This window comes from Sceloporus undulatus, chromosome 1 (genome assembly GCF_019175285.1).
Source record: "Sceloporus undulatus isolate JIND9_A2432 ecotype Alabama chromosome 1, SceUnd_v1.1, whole genome shotgun sequence".
Lineage (NCBI taxonomy): Eukaryota > Metazoa > Chordata > Lepidosauria > Squamata > Phrynosomatidae > Sceloporus > Sceloporus undulatus.
Window position 1 is genome coordinate 304631098 of NC_056522.1, and position 22461 is coordinate 304653558.

The 22461-nt window shown below is 37.9% G+C and overlaps 1 protein-coding gene across 2 annotated transcripts in view; it reads left to right on the plus strand.

Annotated features, from left to right (window-relative positions):
• EXT2 (exostosin glycosyltransferase 2) overlaps window positions 1-22461 on the plus strand; it is a 133306-nt gene that overhangs the window by 65937 nt on the left and 44908 nt on the right. For both annotated transcript variants that reach the window (XM_042473283.1, XM_042473291.1), the window contains exons 8-9: window positions 6031-6162; window positions 12731-12920. In XM_042473283.1, the coding sequence (XP_042329217.1) occupies window positions 6031-6162; window positions 12731-12920 (322 nt within the window). The remainder of the gene's footprint in view (window positions 1-6030; window positions 6163-12730; window positions 12921-22461) is intronic.

Sequence of the window (22461 nt, forward strand, 5' to 3'; positions counted from 1 at the left end):
TTTTTGTGGGGTAGGAAGCAATACTTGGTTTTTTTTTCATATTGTTACTCACTCTGGTACCAAATTTTCTGTCAAAGAAGTTATACCCAGGAACACATCAACTTCATTAACTTCATTGAGGTATACCTGTAACCGGTGGGTGACTCCAGTGAGACTTAAGGCTATTTGCAGGGATGATGATGATGATGATGATGATGATGATTTTCATTTTGTTTAAAGTACAGTGTGAGCACATAGTATACTGTGCAGAAAATATCAGTCATTTGAATTGAATAATAAAAGTTTCCAGCAGCATGCTACAACTTCTTAATCTTATTTCATCCACTAATTTGTATCTCCAAGAACATGGTGCTCCCCAGATGTGTTTAACTTATTACAGCAGAGCTGTATTTGTGGTGCTAATTTTTCTTCTCAGTTAGAAAGTCAGTCCAATAGGTTTAAATATTACTTGGCCATCTGTGTATGTTACACTTCCCCCCTCTCTTTTGGATCTGCAAGTATTAATACTCAGCCAGTATAATGAAGGGCATAAACTTTGCTCACTGTCCCATACATACACATACTTCTGTTGGCTGATATTGTTCCTTAGGGAAGTCTTTAAATTTAAATACTTCTGGACACTTAAATGTGTTGGAGATCTCTGCAGAAACAATTAAGTTAAGAAGTTAACTTCTGTAAGGCCAGACCACTTTAGGTATGCTACTTGGTAAGTGTGTTTCCTTTGCAGTTTTCAGAATCAATTTTGTTCTGTGCCCTTACAAATTCTGTTTGTTGCAGTTTGTATTAGACAGACGCTGCTGATTTTTCTTTAATATCCATTGCTTAAACTAAATCAAAACTGGCAGTGGATTAAAATGCAATAACAAAAGAATGTGCCATTAATTTAGATCTTTGTGCTTTGGGATTGGGACAGTTTTTGTTTTGTGACACAAACAGCAGACTCTTAAAAGAAATTGTATCAACATTTACACGCACCTGTAATTCTTATTTGTATTGTTTATTAAGAGCTAGAGTAGAAACCCACTGGGTGACTTGGGCAAGTCATGCTTTCTCAGCCTCAGGGGAAAGCAATGACAAACCTCTTCTGAACAAATCTTGCCAAGAAAACTTCATGATAGATTCATCTTAGTTGAAAACAAAGGCAAACAACAAGAAGAGTAGTATTTGATTATTCTAGAGAGCTGTTACAAAAAAACAACAAAACATCCTGCTGTTATGTACAGTTAAGGTCACATTTGCCCTTTAATTCAGTGTGCCTTGTTCCCATGTAAGTGTTTGTCAGTTTGAAACCCACACCACTCATGGCTACTGTTTAATGTTACTGTCACATGAGTAAAAAACAAGTGTAATAACTGAAGGGCTTGTTTAGATATGTAGCCAGGCTATAATCTATTTTGCAACATAGACTCCAACCATACATGGAAAGAGAAATCTCAGAGGTTCAAGCGGGGCTCAGGAAAGGAAGAGGCACTAGGGACCACATTGCAAACATGTGATGGCTAATGGGGCACACCAGGGAATTCCAAAAGAACATCAGTATGTGCTTTACAGAATATAGCAAAGCCTTTGGCTGGATAGGTCATGAAAGGCTATGGAATGCCCTTAAAGACATGGGAATGCCAACACATCTGATAGTCCTGATAAGGAATCTGTACTCCGGTCAAAAGGCTACTGTCAGAACAAGGAGAAACAGAATGGTTCCCAATTGGCAAAAGGTTCAGACAAGGCTGCATCCTTTCACCATATCTTTTCAACTTGTATGCAGAACATATTATAAGAAAAACAGGCTTGAACACTGAAGAAGGAGGAGTGAAAATAGGAGGAAGGAATATCAACAATCTAAAGATATGCAGATAGTTTTTTATGGGTTTTTAAAGCTTTAAAAAGGCCATTAAGATGGATCTCTTCCGGCAGGCCTTCCCGGAATAAAATGCTCAGCCACAAATAAGACTTCTCGTCTAGTGAACTCTGCCCATTTTATTTAGCTTAACCGGTTTAATATGTAGTTTGGTTCTCTATGTCTCTGACTGATGCAGTGACTAGGGATGGCATCTCTCCTCTAAATGCCTGCTTGGAGTCGATAGTGGGCTGGATGAGGGAAAACAAACTCAGTTTGAATCCAGAGAAAACGGAAGTACTAGTGATAGGTTCCCTGGGTCCGGGTAGTGAAATTTGTCCACCTGTCCTGAATGGGGTCACGCTCCCCCTGAAGGACTCAGTTCACAGCTTGAGAGTGCTTTTGGATTCGTTGCTCCAATTGACATCTCAAGTGGATGCGACAGTCAGAGGCGCTTGTTACCAGCTTCGGGCTATGTGGCCATGTTCTAGAAGATGCCAGCCACAGATGCTGGCAAAACGTCAGGAAGAAAATCTTCTAGAACATGGCCACATAGCCCAAAAAACCCACAAAAAACCATGAATATGCCGGCCATGAAAGCCTTCGACTTCACATATGCAGAGGACACCATAGTACTAGCAGAAAACTTCAAAGACCTGGAACACCTATTAAAGAAGATCAAAGAAGAAAGTGCAAAGGCAGGCTTAATGCTGAACATAAAGAAAATATAAATAATTACCACTGAGGACCTTCACAAGTTCAACCTTGACAATGAAGAAATAGAAATATTAAAAAAAATTACCATACCTGGGATCAAATATTGACAGAAATGGGGACTGCAGTCAGGAAACCAGAACAAAATTAAGAATGGGAAGGGTGGCTATGAATGAACTAGAAAAGTTTCTAAAATGCAAAGATATACATCTCAACACAAAGGTTAGAATCATACAAGCCATCGTATTCCCTATTATCATGTATGGATGTGAGAGCTGGATAGTTAAGAAAGATGATAGGAAGAAAATCCATTCATTTAAGATGTGGTGCTGTAGAAAACTGCTGAGGATTCCATGGACAGCCAAAAGGACAAACAAATGGGTCCTAGAACAAATCAAACCGGAAACCTCCCTGGAAGCCAAGATGACCAAACTGAGGCTGTTGTACTTTGAACACATCATGAGAAGGAAGGAGTCATTGGAAAGACAATAATGCTGGGAAAGGTGGAGGGAAGTAGGAAGAGAGGAAGGCCACATGCCAGATGGATGAACTCTACAGGTATGGTGTTGCAGAAATTAAGCAGAGCAGTGGAGGACAGGGAATCATGGAGATGTCTCATCTATAGGGTCGCCATGAGTTGAGATCTACTCGAAGGCAGACAACAACAATCTATGGAATGCGCTCCACAGGGAAGGTCCCCTGGTATCAACATTGCTATCTTCTAAGCAGCAAGCAAAACTTGTTTTATTATCCCAGGACTTTACATTTCTGGCATTTAAAACAATCATGGAGAGAGTCTGTTTTTATTTTGCTGGGATTCTAAAACATGCTTATTGTTGTTGATGTTGATATTTATATGCACCAACCTAGAATGAAAGGTCATATATTAATACTTCAAAGTTAAGTAAGTAAATGCTAGAAGCCCACACCTATAATTATCAGAAATAACTGCATGAAGGATCTGTTCTTTGGACCTAGGAGGGTTCTCTGCACAGATTATCACTAATTGGAGGCTAAACTACTATGTCAGAATGAAAGTGTTCACTTTTGCTTGCAAGTTGGTGATTTTACTTATTTGTATTGCATCATTTAGTTGCTTCTCATTGCTTCCCCATCCGTCCTGTCTTTTAAAAAAAAGCTTCAGTAGAAAGGTGGCGTTTTTCAGTTCATTTGGGGATGGATTGCCTGTGACATGGTTTTTGATGTTAGATGTTGGTGTGCCTAACCCCCTCAAAGCCACTAGCTGTTTTATTGTTTTAAAATACATAGTTTTAAAAAAAATTATATCTACAGAGAGGGTTTTTTTCCAGTTAAAACATTAAAAAGAGGCTTGGGAGAAGAGAAATGAGGATTAAAACATCATGAAAATAAGAGAGTGAGAGATTGGACACACCTACTTTGAGTGCGCTGGGCCTCAGACAGATGGACCAAAAATACCACTGTTGAGACGCATTGGGAGTGTGGCGTTTATACTTTTTTTTAAAAGTATTTTTGAAATTTTACAAAACAAAACAGATTTAATATTCTTTCCATACATACATGCACTTTTGCATCTTATTCATTTTTTTTACAAAAAATCCTACAAAAAATTGCTACCTTCCAAACTTCTTTATACCAATCCTCCAATTTCACATTTATTTTTGTTTTCCAATTTCTTGCTATGATTAATCTCGCAGCAGTAAACAAATTTGTTACAAGGTTTTTTCCTTCTTTCCATTTTACTTCATTATATATTGATAACAATACTATGTTTGGTTTTCTATCTATCTTTATATTCATAATATTTTCTATCCCTAATATTACTATTTCCCAAATTTTTTGTACATATTTACATTGCCACCACATATGTATATACGATCCTACTTCCTGACAGCCTCTCCAACAATATTTTGAATTATCTTTGTTTATATTATGTAGTCTCACTGGTGTCAAATACCATTTCCAAATCAATTTATAATAATTTTCCTTAATTTTCACCAATAAATTTTTCAATTGTCTTTGTTCCCAAATCTTATTCCATTCATTAACACAGATTTTACATCCTAATTCACCTTCCCATATTTCTTTAAAAATAATTTGATTTAATTTTTTCCTCTTATTTTCCATTAATATTTTATAAATTTTACTAGTTGTACCTTTCATATTTTCATTTTCCTCCATTTCTTTTCCTTTCTGGATTATTTGTTCAAATTGTGTATATTTTCCTTTTTCTATATTTTTTTCTTCCAATTTTTTAAACCATTGTTCTATTTGCATAAAATGTTACCAGGATATATTTATTCCCCTAAGTTTTTCTTTTATATTTTCTTTTCCTATTTTTAATTCCATCCAATTTTCTATTTTATCTGTTTTCCTTTCCTTTAATTCTTTATCTAATAAATCTTTTAAATTTGGGGGGAAAGATTTTCCCATTATTATTGGTGTTATCATTGAGTTTTCATTCATTAATCCTTTTTATATTTATTCCATATTTCTAATATATTTTTCATAAATGGGTTTTCAATTTCTTTAATTTCTTTCCTACTAAATTCTTTTTTAAAAAAATTCTCTATACAACACACCCCCCAAACATGGTCAGAAGCCTGCCCCAACCCAGAAGAGTGAGGCCAAAATTGAGTGGGAAAAAACTGCTCCTTTTTGGAGACTTAGTTCAGGACTATGGTGGCAGCCTAGATTGGGACCAGGCACATGCGGTTGCTATGGACCCAGTGCGAATGATGGTGGCACAGCCCCAGCCCAGACCTTTTGGGCTGTCTGCTTGAGCCCCCAGTTCATATGCTGGCCAAATGTACTGGTTAAAGAAAACTTTAACATTTCCAGCAGGAGTAAAATATTTTGGAATACTATGGAAAAAAAGGGGAAATAGCCTGAATCTTTGTATGTTTGACCAGTGTCAAACCCACTCTTACCAATCGCAGTGATTTGCTGTAGGAGTGGGTGGTACTTGTTCACTTAAAGGGGAGAAAGTAAAGAGTTGTGCTCAGTATGGGCCCTTGCATCTAGCATCCAGGACCTAGGGCCACTTTCACCTTAGTCTAAGGTTTCTACAAGCAGTTTTAGATTTCTGCTCCTGTCACTGAACTGGGCAGGAAGAAAGAAGGAATGGGAGATAGAGAAACAGACAGAATGAAAGACCAGGGTTGGAGAGGAAAATGTGGAAAAGAGAAGATGGCAGAAAGAGCAAAGAGAATGTCTCTGGTCACCACCAGCTTGCAATCCCAAACAGATTATTGGTAAATGACTATAACCTATAATGGAAAATAGGTTCTGCACCCGTGTCACCTTCCTCCTTAGCTGTGATCCTAATGACCTGTATACTTTGTTCCCTCTTAACGTTTGGAGGTAATGAGAAACAAATCTGATATTTGAGTTTTGCTCTCTGAGATAATTGTGGTATGAAAATATCATCATACTCCATGTTGGGAGAAAAGCAGGATATAAATCCAGTAAATTAAAATAAATAAATTATTTTTTTGCAGGCACGATGGTTCTGGGAAGCTTATTTTCAGTCAATGAAAACGATTGCTTTGGCCACCCTCAAAATTATCAATGACAGGATTTACCCATATGCTGCCACATCATATGAAGAATGGAATGATCCCCCAGTAATTGTAAGTACATTTTTTAAAAATAGAATATGTTGAACATGTTTAAAAAGGAAGTCTTTTTTTTATTTTGTTAATTAACGAACAATTGACTTTACTTCAGTTTATTTTAAAAAATAACCTGTATTTTCAAGAAGAAATTTTACTATATTAGTGTCTTACATTGTTTAATTATCACCCATTTTCTCTTAAAATGATGTTTTAAATGACTTTTAAAAAATTGTACACAGAAAGAATTAAAAACAAGACACTTACAGGTAGACTTAATTTTTCCCATTTATTAAGTTACTATAAGTAGGACATCCACTTTGACCCATTACAGACAGGTGTTAAATTGTGTCCCTCCACATTAGCTGGGGTTAGGGGCAGAGGACACCTGTGAATGTGGAAAAACTGCAAATAACAAAAAACACTATGTTTTTACTTGAGAGATCACCTCTCTAGGAATCTCTAGGTTCTTCAGTCAAACTTTTGGTTGAAATTGACCATAGAGTTGCACTGGAGGACCTAGATATTCCTAGAGAGTACATATTAATAAAATCCATGAATAATCAAATCAACAAAAGTCAAAGCCACAAATGTGGAGGGATAGGTGTATTCTTAAAAGAAATTGATGTGCTATGTGACCTGTACTCTGGGAAAAAAGCAACTGGTAGAATGGAATATGAAGAAACAGAATCATCTCCCATTCACAAGATTGTCAGACAAGTGTGCACCACAGCTATTCAATTTATATCCAAAATGTATCATACAGAAATAGGAATTAGATCTGGAGGAAGGAGCTATCGAAATAGGTGAAGAAACATCATTGATTTAAGATAGGCAAATGACACCATATTACTTGTTGGACAATAGCAAAGGCTTGGAATGATCACTGATTAAAAATCAAGGAAGAGAGTTCAAAAGCAGGGTTATAGCTGAATATTTTTTAAAAAGAAAACCAAAAATTATGACCGTAGATGATAAAGATATCAAAATAAAGATTTTCTATATCTTGGGTCAGACATTAATTAAAATGGAGTCTACAATCAAGAAATCAAAAGAATACTAGGAAGGGCAGATATGAATGAACCAGATAATATTCCTAGGTATAATGACACATCATTAAATACTAAAGACAGAATTATCTATGCCATACGACAACGCAGAAAGTACCGCAACCTGGAAACATCACCCAAGGAGACTTTCTGTTGTGTTTTCTGCAACCGGACCTGTTTATCCCGAATTGGCCTTTTTAGTCACCAACGTGCTTGTACAAAGCACGGGATGCGTCCTTCCTGAATCTTCGTTTGCGAAGCAAAGCCAGAGAGAGAATATCTTAGATTTACTGTATATACTCGACTATAAGTTGAGAAATTTATGCCCCAAAATGGACTCCAAAATCATGGGTCGACTTATATACAGGGCAAACATGGGCTGACAAACTGATGGACTCATTTGACTCTTCATATTGTTTTTAAATTTCTCTGTTCAAAAGAAAGCAGTCAGAAGAGAAGTTCTAAGCCTATATTTAAGCACTAGCTTGCAAAATGATTGGTTCTCTTTTTCATGGTGCCATTGGATTTTAAATATGGCATCATAAATTATATTTTAAACACTGTTATTTTAATAACCACCTGGAGAATCACTATATACAGAGCAATAAATGTACTTCTGTCAGTCTCATTAATGAATGACTGTTTGAGTCAATATGCATATTGCTGTGAGCTCTGGGGATAAGCAGATTATAGAGACAAATAAATAATAAAAGATTAGATCTCCAAATGGGCTTTGATTCCCATCGTTCCCTCTGCTGCAGCCAAGTGCAACCTATCTTTCTCCAAGTCTAAACCAGCTCTGTGTGTGATATTTTCTGCATATATGTTGACAAATTAGGGTGATGGAATGCAGCCTTCCCTGATACCATTTTTGATTGGGAACTATTTTGTTTTTCCATATTTTGTTCTAATTATAGCCTCTTGTCTTGAGTACTGGTCACACAGCATGCACAGCAGAGGAAGGCAATGGCAAACCTCCTTTGAACAAATCTTGCCAAGAAACACCATGAAAGGTTTGCCTTAGGGTTGCTACAAGTTGTAAATGATTCGAAGGGACACAACAAAAGTACATTATAGTTAGTGGCTAGATAGGGAATTATCCATTTACCACCTATTACAGGTTGGTTTGACAAATCAAAGGACTTCTTTTAATCATGGTCAAGATTTCAACCCAAATTACAGTGTACAGGCAACCCAAAATTTGTTTATATAAATGGATAGCAGTAAGCAAAAACAATACATTGAGGATCACAATACCTTAGCTCAGTTTTTTAAATTTTGTCTTTCATAATCTGTGAGGCTTTTTTGTGTGTGATTGTGGGTTTTGGCTGTACTTAGATTTCTGGCACAGGGCTACAACCAGCATTTGTCTTACTTGGAGTAGACCCATTGAATTGAATTAGACTTACTAATAACTAAGTTAAATCCTATTGATTTTAGTGGGTCTGCTCTAGATAGACTAATGGTGGATTTAACCTGTAAACTGAAATATAAAAAATGTTTATTTCTCATTTATTTTACTGCTGGATTTAATTATGTGAAGTGTGTGTACAGTGTTGCACATCTGTATAAATGTCTCCCAAAGTAGAGGAATAGGTAGTTATAGACAGGTCATAGCCATGTTTAACTATTTTAAACTGCTATCCCATTCCTACTTATATGAGAAAAAGACCCATTGAACTCAGTGGGACTATAATTGGTGCATAACAGTAATTAAACTGAAGTCACATCCTGATATATTTTAGTATTATGGATAATTAACATATGTGGTAGACCAGTAGAATTCAAAATTGTCTTTTGACAGAGAGGCGGTGTAAAAATAAAGCTTTTATTTTATTTATTATTACAATGAAATGGTAAACTATAGACTTGCAGATTAGGAAGTAAAATTGATACTAGAGAGATTAGTTTCATTAAAACTCCTCAGTTTTGCCATTTATGGGTGGGAAGCATGATGAAATGCTTTCTTAAAGTGTTTAATGGCAATTCATCATGGATAGTAGAGCAAAACTGAATAAATAAAAGCACTTCTTGTCAAGTAATTTATAGTGGAAAACTCATTCTCAAAAAATTATTTTGTAGAGACAACCTATAGATAGAATTTCATCAGTAAAGGGTGATGCAGATAGCATTTTAATCAGTGTATTGTTCAGCCATGTAAATAGTTTAACGTCTGTGTGAACATCCAACAGCTACCGTAACCTACATACCAGTGTGGTCAACTGCAACAAGGATAGGGCCCACTTTTTGTCCAAGTATCTAAAGGTTGCACTTCTTTTCTGGTTTAAAGCACATGAAAATACAGAACAAAAGGTTTCCTATTTGAATTTAAGCTAGTTGATTTTGTTAGTCCCTTGCACTGTTAGTGCATTTAACACGGGTTGTGTTTTCAGCTGCTGCTGGGATTTGGTGAAAAGCCCTGAGTTGAATGTTTCAACTGTTTAGTTTTTGTCAGGTACATGGGGGAGTACAAAAAGGGGGTTGTGGGCTATACTTTGACCATCTCTAATTAGAGATGTGAAGGCCTGTAAAAAAAACACCTGGATTTTTTAAAAGTTGCTTTTTTAAAAATAAAAAAAACTTTTCTCCTCCAGAAAAATTGGGGAAAAGTGGATTATGATCTTCTTTTAGAACAAAAAAAAAATACAATGTTTAAGACAAGGTGCTACATAAGAGGTAAATAAAAGATGTACAGTATCAGATCATTGCAATTCCTGATTTGAGCTGCATCTGCATGCAGAAATAATCCAGTTTGACACTGTTTTAACTGCCATGACTCAGAGCTATAAGATTCTAGGAATTGTAGTTTTGTGAGATAGTTATCCTTCTCTATCAGAGAGCTTTGGTGCCACAATAAACTACAATTATCAGGATTCCCTAGCAGTTAAAGTGATGTTAAACTGGATTATTTCTGGAGTGCAGACTGAGCCTTTACAGTATTTCCTTTACTCGGTTCTTCTTCTTCTTCTTCTTAATAGCATTTATTTATATTCCACTTTTTCTCAAAGAAATCAAAGCCAATTACGGTAATAAAATAACATACAATTGGAAATGACAATGTAATATTTCCTTGACTATGGAATATTAGTGGAATCAAAACAATCTCTGTTTTCTTTGGTTTTTATTGAGGAGTGTTCCTGTTACTACAGTATTTGTAAGACACATAGGTCCCATTTACACTACAGAAATAAACCGGTGTGGAAGCGGTTCTTAAAATAGACATGTGTTGCACTCAGTTAAAAGCTGTGGGAGGGGATTGCTTAGTCTGAGGCAAAGGAAAATGATTCTCTCTTAGCAAATGGAAAGTTTAAAAGTGGATTTCTTTTTGGCTAATGGCAGTCTCACACAAATGGGTTGCTTCGTAGAGAAATGTTCCTATTAAAAAAAATCTCCCCAAAGAGAGAACAGTTTCCCAGGCTTCCATTCAGGTTCTGGATTCATTGCTTTGGCTTCTATTGCTGTCTGCGGAGAGGAGACCAGACCGCTGTCAAACAGCCAAGAATTTCAGACCAAGCAATGTGAGATCACTGTTGCAAAGCTGACACTTGCAATCTGATATGACTTATACATAAAACTGATTCACAATTGTTAGCATCCCAATCTTGGGTTAAGTACTGTGACTTTTGTCATGACTGTTAGCTGTTTGAGGCCTGAGAAAAGGGAGAGTTGCATAGGATTGCTTTAGTCATAGCTGAACATCATCACTTTGTCAAAGATGGTGATGGATGATTATGCCATTGGTAGCAGTTGCTTTGGTAGGAAGGTGAAAATGAGCATTCAGTCAAGTGTCCAATAAAGGACTGATGTGACTAAAACAAATATTTGTTGTGACATTCTCCATTTTTGGGAAGACCATTTCTCACATCATTTATCAATTTCGTGCCCTATGTCCATAATTGGTATTTAATTAGGCTTCTGTTGAGTTGATTACTTGCATTGTTTGCCTTTTTCTAACAGAATTCTAAAAGACACAAGTAAATCATGGAGGTTTAAATTTGCCCAATTTCCTGCCGAAAGTGAGGTCAAAAGGTGCCAGACTGTAGACGCACTTTTCAGGCAGACAGCAGGGGGCTGGCTCTTAGTGGTGCTTCAGCTATGTCTAAATGCCTTTTTGAAATGTTATTCTCAAATAAGGGGGGGGGGTGATTTGAGGAGGTTCACTGTTGGATGTCATGGCAGTAGAACATTCTCTTTCACCTAGCTCATCCATTCTTTCTAGCACCATAAGAAATAATGTACCTAAGTGATGTAAAAGAGGCTTCATAGATTTGATGTCTTTGAGGAAAACATCTCAAACATACAGTAGTCTTTATCTGATGAAATGGAATATCTGCCTATACTTTAAAATCCAGTTGTTCAGATGTTCTGATCTCGTTATTCAGACATTGTTTGAAAGAAAATGTGAAATACACTAACCAGAATTTCTTTCACAGTCATAGCACCAGTAAATAAAATGTTGCCTTCATGATATGGCTCATTTGAGAAGCACAGGTATTGAGATTGGTAGTAGTGCACCCAGAGGACTTGATCTGTCTATAATAGCTGTGAAGTGAATTATGGTGCATTGCTCCATAGGAGTGCAATTGTACTCTTGAATGTGTAGCTATGTCAACTAAAGTCCAAAACATACTACAGGAATAATCCAGTTTGAGACCACTTTAACTGCCCTGGCTCAGTGCTAGGGAATCCTGAAAACTGTAGTTTATTGTGGCATCAGAGCTGTCTGACAGAGAAAGCTAAATGTCTCACAAAACTACACTTCCCAGAATTCCTTAGCACAGAGCCAGGGCAGTTAAAGCGGTCTCAAACTGGATTATTTCTGCAGTGCGTTTTGGACCTTAATTAGCTTCATTAAATTGGCAGTATTTAAAAATAAGTCTTTAAAAAGTGTTTAGGGGATATTCTTGCCAAAAATAAGGTGGCAGGAAAACTTTGAATGTCATCTTTGCCTCTCTTGATTTTTTTAAAGCTTAAATGGTAGACTACTTGAAACCATACAGAAGAACTATTTTTGTTTAAACTAGCTTTTTATCCTTCTATATTGAATGAATAGTATTTTTCCTTTATATTTGTGCCCATTTTATGTCAGATTTATAAATTTGCTTCTATTTACTTCATTTGGCTCCAGAAATTGTGGTACTAGACTGGCTTTCTGTTTGTTGTCCTAGTCTGACTTAATATAAAATCTAAGCTGTGTTTTGGAAAGAGAGATGTGGAGAAAGCGAGCCAGGGAAGTCAAATCATGAAACCCTCCAGTGTACCTTCCTCTGATCTTTCTTTCTGTATTATGTCCAACATACCTGAACACACTTGGTGGTTAATTATGGCAGGAAAATGCATACAATGTATGTTTAACAGAGATTGGTTTCCTGCCACAGAAACATGCTTTTAAATTCTGCCCCCCCCCCCTGAAAAAATTAAGGTGTTTTAAAAAGTGGTCTGATCTGACCTCTAACTATGGAAATCACATTTTGTCTTTCTATTTCTCTGTTATAGCTCAAAGTGTCTTTAATTTGACCTCATCTTTTCTCTTGCAGAAATGGAGCAGTGTAAGCAATCCACTCTTTCTCCCATTGATCCCACCTCAGTCACAAGGCTTCACTGCTATTGTATTGACCTATGATCGGGTGGAGAGTCTCTTTCGGGTCATCACCGAGGTCTCAAAAGTGCCAAGCCTCTCCAAGTTGTTAGTAGTTTGGAACAATCAGAATAAAGTCCCACCAGAAGGTAATGCGTTTTACTGTCTTAACAGCTTACATTTGTACATGCCATTTTGAAAGAAAAGTGGGATACATACATATATATATATATGGGAGTCATTCAAGTCACTGGTGTACAGTTGCCCCTCCTTTTTCACGTGGGATCCATTCTGGCCCCCCTTGTCAAAACAGGATTTTGCTTCTATTCATTGGCTTGAATATAGGCATGGGTGTGTGTGGGCATGTGGGCACATGCCACGGGCCCACGCGCCCCATTCATTCCCTCTCTGTTCCTCTGTTGTGCATAAGCGAGGGACACGAGTCTGAAGACGGTAAGAATAGAGGGAGGACTGTATTTGGTCCTGTAATTCATAGAACTATTTCTGTTTTCCAGTCTCCTTATACTAGTTATATGCTTTCCATGATCAGATTTTCAAAACTGCAAACTAAATCACTTACTTGGCAAGTTGTGCAGTATTACTAAAAAAGGAAAATATGCACTTAAAATTAATGGATGCCACTCTTAACTCCAAACCAGCCACAGACATATTTGCCAATGGAAGTTTTCTTCCCTGCCAGACCAGTCATAAAATACTGACCAGTTATTTAAACAACTAGTCTCCATCTCACGAGCAGCTCTTGTGTATCAGTGCCCATTGCTTTTTTGAGCATCATTACTTTCAGTACTTACTTCATTTTGTTTGTAAACTGAACTAACTCAACACAGTTTATAGTTAAAGAAAATAACTTTTCCATAAAATTTAAATGATAATATATTTCATATGTCTCATTCAGATACTATTTTAAGTACAGAAAGTTCAAACAAAATTCCTAATAATAATAATAATAATAATAATAATAATAATAATAATAATTTTTATTTATATACTGCTATTCCTTTTTTAGATCATAGCGGTATATTCCAGGTTGCCTGATGTGTACCAAATGCTGTGCTGAGAAGGGAAGCAGGGATTAGCAAAATCGACACTAGTCTGTGGATAAACATCTTTAATTACTGGCTAAAGTTAAATAATAATCTTGGTGGACTAGCCCAACTAATTTTGGCAGATAACTATAATTTCTCTTGGGAAATAGCCATCTATAAGAAATTGAATCTTCTTGGACTATCTAGAGATGCCATCTTAATGATGGGACTAGAGCAAGTAAAACTGGCCATAAAGCAAAGGATTCTAGACATTGAAGATCAAACTGAAACTGCTACCTTTTCTAGACATTTAGTGATAAACGATCAATTGTTGTTATCATCTCCAGCGTCTTATCTGTACTATGTACCCAAATTTAGAAGAACTCTATCATTAGCTCGATTTAATGCTCTCCCAACTGCAGTATTAGATGGGAGATTCACGGCTCTGTTCTTGTGACAATGGTGCTATAGAAACTACAGCCATGTTCTTCTCTTGTATTGTCAATTGTATAAGGACATTCGCCATCAGATGATTACTCCTCTATTAATTAAATATCCGGGACACTCTGATACCTTTTATTTACATTATTTGCTAGATAATCAGAATCCAGATGATGTAATTAAGGTAACTAAATTCTGTTAGGTCATATGTAAGATACGTTCACAATTGGTCGATGAAAATAGATAGAGTTTGACTCTGCTGTATGCTCCTCGAATTGAATTTTAATAATAGTTAATAATTGTGCTGTGCAATTATTATTTTATTGGTTTTTATTATTTTATATCGGTCTGTGACTGAATAAACAGATTGATTAATTGACTACAGAAAGTTGTATGCAATATCGTCAGACAGTTGCTTGTTTATTTACTTTCTTGCTTTGGATTAATGAAAGTTGCAAACCTAGCTTATATCTACTAGAGATAAATAACACAGTATTAGAATGTTAAATACATGGACCGTCACAGTTAGCAATCTCTGTTTTATATGAAGCTTGTAAAGTTACAATTTAGTTACTCATTTTCAGGGGACACTGGATTTTTAGCTACCTCTATTCAAAGGGCTTGTACAGTACTGCAACTAAACAAACAAACAAACAAAAAATGATTTCTGTTCACAAATCCTAAAAAGCTAGAATGGATGAAACCCAAAAGAGAAAGTGTTCCAAATACAGTATATGGAGACATTTTCTAAAATACAGAACAGCATTTCTTTTCATATCTTTCCCTTGTGTATAACAGCAGATTTTTTAAAGCTTTGCTTTGTCTGAATGTTTAATTAGAAAGAGAACTAATTAATATCTCCTGAGAAATTATGCCACTAGCCCTTTAGATTACCAAATCTAGTTATCTGTTTAAACAGAGGCTGGATGGCCATCTGTTTGGGGGTGCTATGATTGTGTGTTCCTGCATGGCAGGGGGTTTGACTAGATGGCTCTTGTGGTATCTTCCAACTCTGGTGATTCTGTGATTCTTTGATTCAGAAATTCTCCAAACCATGACCTGGATAGTGATGTAAAGGAGGCAGACTGTGACATACTGGCTAAGACATTTCAGGGGGAAAGTTGTTTGTCACCCATTTCAGCCTGGGTGGTACAAATTGTGCATCACAGTTTGGGAGAGATAAGCTAAAATACTGCCTGGTCCAGTGTTGTGAGATTAGTTTCTGTTATGAGATGAACTTGGCTTTTTATATCTAGCCAAAGAGACTAAAAGCATGTGATAAATACTTAGAGGAATTCCACCCGCTTTAGAAGAGGAGTAGTGAAGGCACCCTTAAAGTATGGTTTTTTGAACTCCCTAGTATTGCACCCATTTTGATCACTTCCTGTACTACGTTTGTAATACTTTAGTAGTACTAATAAAAGGCATTACATAGCATTATGAAAGTCCCATTCTTTGGCAGGTAATTGCTAGGGAACTCTAGTCACTACAAGTGGAACAAGGTTAACTAAATCCAGATAGTTGTTTATTATTATTATCAACAACAACAACAACAAAAGTGTTTATATGACACTTTATAATAATAAAATCTCTATGTGGTAACAGGTAAAAGCATATATAATTCAGTTTTTAAAAAACAATTTCAAGGCAATTTGTTTTTTAAAAAATACATCAACAATAATATGCAGATAAAGTAGGGGAAATTATTGTTACTAGCTAAAGGAGCCCTCTGTAAATGTTGATCTGGTTTCACGCCTAGCTTGGGCACAAACTGCCATGGTTGCTCAAGTGGGCTGGATGCCTCCATTTCATCTCTTGCCAGGGTGAGGGAAAGAGTATTAGAGAAATAAAATCTTGGATTTCAAAAGAAGGCAGCACCCAAACCATTGTGGAGGAAATTCCACAGCCTGGAAGCACCCACTGAGAAGGGTCTCTCCTCTGTCTTTTCTCCCATGTTGTAATATTGTTTCCAGGGCTGTTTATTTTGGGGGTGGGGAAGAGATGACTGCCCCATAGTTTTATGTAACTGACATTAGGATTATGTTTTGTCATTGTTTGGAACAGCTCCACTGGCTCCTGCTCAATTTCTGAACTCAATTCAGAGTGATAGTGCTTATCTTGAGGTCCCTTAGGGTAAGGGTCAGTCCAACAAATGTTTTGCATGTAAACTTCTTAAATCCTTATCAGTGACCATATGAGGCCAAGATTGGGGCAGATGTGTACTGTAGTGGCATCTAAATGATGTCATTTCAGGTAACAAGCATTTCAAGTATTTATTTTTCCAGACTTTTTAAACATCCTAAGCCATGGGGGGGGGGGGCAATAACTTTTGCACTGTTTTTATCTTTTAGCTGCTGTTTGTTGTTTTTAACTCTGGAATGTGCACATGAAGGATATTCTCATAGCAGTACATTAAATTATTTTCATTTGGCTTTATGCTTAAATGACTGTGGCATGTTTTTATCTGGAGGCTCAGTTCTTTTTACCCTCCATATTTTTTGGATTGATGTTTTACTCAATTTTCTTATTGATACATTATATCTTGTACACTACTCTGTAGCTTGTGTGTCTGAAGGATGACATAGTATTTCAAAGCTTGAAACATTGTACTAAAAAGAAATTGCTTAGTGTTATAGTTACAGTTTTAAAAGTAGGTCATAGTTATTCAAAAATAGCTAAAATAGTTTCTTGTAGTTAATCTCACCTGAACTCTACAAGCAGCTGGTCTGTGGTATAGGCTGAGTTTCCCTTATCTGAAATGCTTGGGACCAGATTGGAGTTATTTTGGAATATTTGCTTATACATAATATATTAGAAAATGTTTCATTCTTATGTACAGGTAATTTTAGACATGATTTTGTAAAAGTGATGCGCATGAAACAAATTTTGCATACATAAAACCATCAGAAAAGAAAAGTTCACAGCTGCCCATGTGGACAGTTTTGAATTTTGGAATATTCCAGATAAGGGATGCTCAGCCAGTACTAAACACATCTGAGCATAATAGGACAACATTAAAAACAATCACAAGCAGACATATTAGAATCACCATCACAACAACAATTCAGTATCCCCATCCTACCCACTCAGCAGCAGTACTTAGGTACCTTGGGGAATAATATTTTAATACTTTGACGATTCACATTTTAAATGCTGTTCTGAGACTGCACTTTAAATTTAAACTTTCTTTAAAGCAGTGTTACTGAAAGTGGGGATACCTGAATCAAAGGCAGTCCCTGAGCCATTGGCTGCTAATTCCTGGCGAGTTTCCAAGGAAAGAAAGAAACAATTGGCTTAAGGAAACAACATGTGAAAGGGATCTAGGAATCCAAGTAGACCACAAGTTGAACATGAGTCAGCAGTGCGATACGGCAGCTAACAAGGCTAATGCAATTTTAGGCTGCGTCAATAGAAGTATAGTGTCTAGATCAAGGGAAGTAATAGTGCTACTCTATTCTGCTCTGGTCAGGCCCCAGAAGCATGGAATATTGTATCCAGTTCTGGGCACCACAATTTAAAAAGGACATTGAGAAACTGGAGCATGTCCAAAGGAGGGCGACTAAAATGGTGAAGGGTCTGGAAACCATGCCCTATGAGGAATGCCTTAGGGAGCTGGGGATGTTTAGTCTGGAGAAAAGAAGGTTAAGAGGTGATAGGATAGCCCTGTTTAAATATTTGAAGGGATGTCATATTGAGGAGGGAGCTAGCTTGTTTTTTGCTGCTCCAGGAAAAAAGATTCTACCTCAACATTAGGAAGAACTTCCTGACAGTAAGGGCTGTTCGACAGTGGAACACACTCCCTCAGAGTGTAGTGGACTCTCCATCTTCGGAGGTCTTTAAACAGAGGCTGGATGGCTATCTGTCGGGGATGCTTTGATTTGGATTTCCTGCATGGCAGGGGGTTGGACTGGATGGTCCTTGTGGTCTCTTCCAACTATGATTCTATGAATTGTACCCAGTGAGATCAAATATGATGCAGGTCCCTGACGCCTTGGAAAAATAATAATTGTGTGTCCCCCACATCAGATAATCTGGGAAGCATGGATTTAAAAATCTAGTTTCTCATTTAGTTTGTCTGGCAGGGAATGGCTTTTCACATTCATGACAGTGGGTTGACACTATACCTGCCAGATGCCCACCTCTTAAGGGTAATTCATTCATTCATTCATTTATTCATCCACTCATTGAATTTATATCCTGCTTTCTCCCAGGATGGGATTCAAAGTTGCTTCCAGAAGTTTAAAACAAGATTAAATTACAATCTTATTTTTAAAAAGGTCAAAAATATTATTTTAAAACTGTGCATAAAATAGTTGGAAACACATTTAAAACATAATTACTAATAAAAGATTTTTTTTAAAAAAAAGCACACTACTTCATACACCCCTGCTTTATAATTTAAAACTCAAAGACCTGCATGAATAAATAGGTCTTCACCTGCTGGAAGAAAGAGAACCAGGGGGCAGGGACGTAGCCAAGGGGGGGGTCTTGGGATCCGGACCCCCCCCTTCCATTAGAAAAATGAATGGTGTGTGCTGCTGTGCCGCCGCACCCAAGCCCCATTATAATGGTGGCACTCAGTCTGGACCCCCCCCCTTTCCTAAAATTCTGGCTACGTCCCTGCAAGGGGGGGGGGCAACTGGACATACCATGGAAGAGTGTCCTACAGCCTGGGAGCAGCCACAGAAAAGGTTCTCTTCCATGTACTCACCAAACCTGTGTCCAAAGGTGATTGGACCGAGAGAAAGCCCTTGCCCTACAGACCTTAAACCTCACAGAAAGCAGAAGGGTTGTCTTTTGCTGCTACTTCACTGTTTTGATAACAGGTTTCAGCAACACGGATCAGCTCATTAAAATGGCCCCTATCTCCTTGCCTTTCTTGAACTTTTAGTTGCTTTCAGTTTCTTCTTTCTTTCTTACATTGTACTTTCAATTCAGAACAGCCTTGTAGGGCCAGTTTGACCATTGCTGACCTCAAAATGATTCTCTACATTAGATGGTGATGTAATTGCTGACCTCACATTTTTATTGCTAGCAGGCCATTGATTAATTGCATTGTACTAACACTTTTCTCTCTCTTTGGTGCACAAATATAAAGTCAGACTGAAGTACATACTGTTGTACACCTGTAGCTGTCAGTTTCACCTCAGCTAGAAACTGCATCTAAATCTCCACCTGGTTGACATCTGTTGCATCATTACAGTTTTGTTTTGTTTTTTGAAATAACATGAACTCTTCCTTAAAGTCTTCAATTTAGTTCTCTTCTAAGCTCAGGTCAGCTCTTGATTTTAAAGATACGAGGGTCATTCAATAAATACTTAGCCTACAAAAGAAAAACAAAAATTTTGGAAAAGTGGCAATTTATTTTTCAACATAGTCTCCTTTTAGCTCGATACACTTGGCCCAGCGATGCTCCAACTTTTTCAACCTGTCAAAAAAATACGTTTTCCCGAGGTCTGAAAAATAGGCCTCCGTGGCGGCGATGACCTCCTCGTTCGACCCAAATCTTTTCCCGGCGAGTGACTTTTTCAGGTTTGGAAACAAAAACAAGTCACAGGGGGCGAAATCTGGATAATACGGTGGATGGGGCAGCAATTCATAGCCCAATTCGACCAATTTGGCCATGGCGACCGCGGAGGTGTGAGCTGGCACGTTGTTGTGGTGGAACAGCACTTTTTTCTTTGCCAAACGGGGCCATTTTTTCTTCAATTCGGTGTCGAATCGGCCCAATAAGTCAGCATAGTAGAGCCCCGTGACTGTTTCACCCTACTCGAGGTAATCGATGAGGATCACACCTTGTGAATTCCAGAAAACAGTGGCCATCACCTTTCCGGCCGATAGAACAGTCTTCACCTTCTTCGGAGCACGTTCGCCGGGTAAAGTCCACTGTTTTGACTGTTCCTTGGTCTCTGGTGTGTACCAGTGGATCCATGTTTCATCGACGGTCATGAAATGATACAAGAACGCTGCCGGATTGCGCTTAAACAGCACCAAACACGTTGCCGATGTGGTCTCATGGTTGCGCTTGTCCAGTGTGAGAAAACGTGGCACCCATCGCGCCGACAGCTTTCTCATGCCCAGTTCTTCGTGTAAAATATGATGCACCGTTCCTTCTGCGATGTCTACAATCTCAGCTATCTCGCAAACCTTCAATCAGCGGTCTGCCAACACGAGATCATGATTTTTTTTTTACGTTTTCCTCCGTAGTAGCCGTTTGCAGGGCACCTGGGTGTGGCTCATCAAAAACCGATGTGCAGCCATGAACAAACTCGTTGAACCAATTCTTGACAGTCGCCATTGAAGAAGAGTCACCGTACACAGCATCCAAGCACTCTTTGATTTCGCTGCGCGTTTTCCCTTCCAAAAACAAGAATCAAATCACCAAACGATACTGCTCTTTTTCCATTTTTGTAAAACCGACCGACATGCTTGCTTCCAAAGGCTATCAAAACAAAACAAATGAAGGGAATTGACTGAAATGTTGACAGTAGGCTTCTAAAAGAATGTACTGCACAATGGTAAAACTCTTTTGTAACAGCAGTGCCATCGGGCAGTGAGGCTAATTACTTGTTGAATGACCCTCGTATACCAAATTTAGTACCAGGGTGGGAAGAAGAAGGGTAAGATGGTTATCCCATGTCACAACCCACCACTTTTCTAGGTTTAGTCTGCAAGGCAATAGGATTCAGATAGGCCGTGATATTTTTGTTGGGGTGTGAGTATTAAAGAAAAAATGACAGCAGAGGTTTGAGGAAATTTAACAAAACTTTACTTAACAGAAGTCTCAAAAACTGAAGCAAAACAATATGAATGGCATAGTACAAAATCTTGATAGCAGTATGCATACATTACCATGAGGGCAGCATGGAGAGCAGGATTCAATGAATGCTCCCAAGACCCAGTAGACCCACAAGGCAATTATACCTTTCTAATTAGTTAATGCAATCACCTGGTCTACTTAGCTCATTACCATGGTCTACACCTGTCTGCTCACTAGATTCTCATCCAGTCACAACTTAGTACCTGGACAATTTTGTCATAATCTCAGCAGCAAGCTATAAGGAGCCTTCCTGCTTCTGTTGGTGCTTGGATTCAGAGAATTCCGAAGTAGTGATGGTGCCTAGTGAAAGTAAGCTCCTCTCATTTTTGCCTCTTAGCTTCCTCCAATTCCCATTGCACAGTATAGACTGCCCCACACCCTTTCCTGATTTCTCTATGTCTTCAGCACACCAGAAACAAGTATGGAAGGAACTAGATTATTCTTGGAGTCATCTCCTCCAGCTCTTTTCACATGTCTCTGTGATCTGATGTTCTATAGTCTTTCTGTCCCTCTCCCTCCATTTCTACTTGTCAGCACTCTTATCTTCCCTCCATCTTCTTATTTAACAACTGCAAAAGAGCATGAGGCGATGGGGCATGAGACAGAGCAGAAGCCCACAAGAACCATGATCTAATCCGCACTGCAAAAATAATGAAGTTTGACACTATTTTATCTGTTGTGGCTCCATCCTAAGGAGTCCTGGGATTTGTAGTTTGTCGTGACACCAGAACTCACTGACAGAGAAAGCTAAATATCTCACAAAACTATAAGTGCCAGAATTCCACAGCATTGATTCATGGCAGTTAAAGTGGTGTCAAACTGCATTATTTCTGCAGCGCAGATTAGTCCCATGTGATCTTTCATCTCCTACCCTTCATAGTGAGAGCACACTCTTAAGTAACAAGAAAATATGATTAAATCTTACAGTTATATTATATTGCAAAATGAATGAAATTATTTCTTATTCCATTACAGTCATATTGTACTGTAGTTTCACACTCAATACAGTGAGCCCACACCATACACAAGCTTATTATAAGCAGCTTCCAGCTTATGCGGAAGCCGCTGTGAGATCAGGAGAATGGTGTGTGGCGTGCATGAGCCCCATTATATCTAATGGGGCTCGAGCATATGCACTTTTTGCCTTATGTGCTGGGGGGGAGGGGTCCGGAACGGATCCCCTGCATAAGGCAAGGGCAGACTGTATTAGTATTTCTGGAGAGGAGAGAACTAATTGCAACTTATTTCATAGAATCATAGGCCCGTTACAAACGGGCCTTTGTGGCGCCCCCGTCATGTGCTAGGGGTTGACCAAGGACCTAGCATCCACACCGGCCTCACCCCAGCACGTGACGGGGGCATAAAAATGGCGGCGCCCTATAC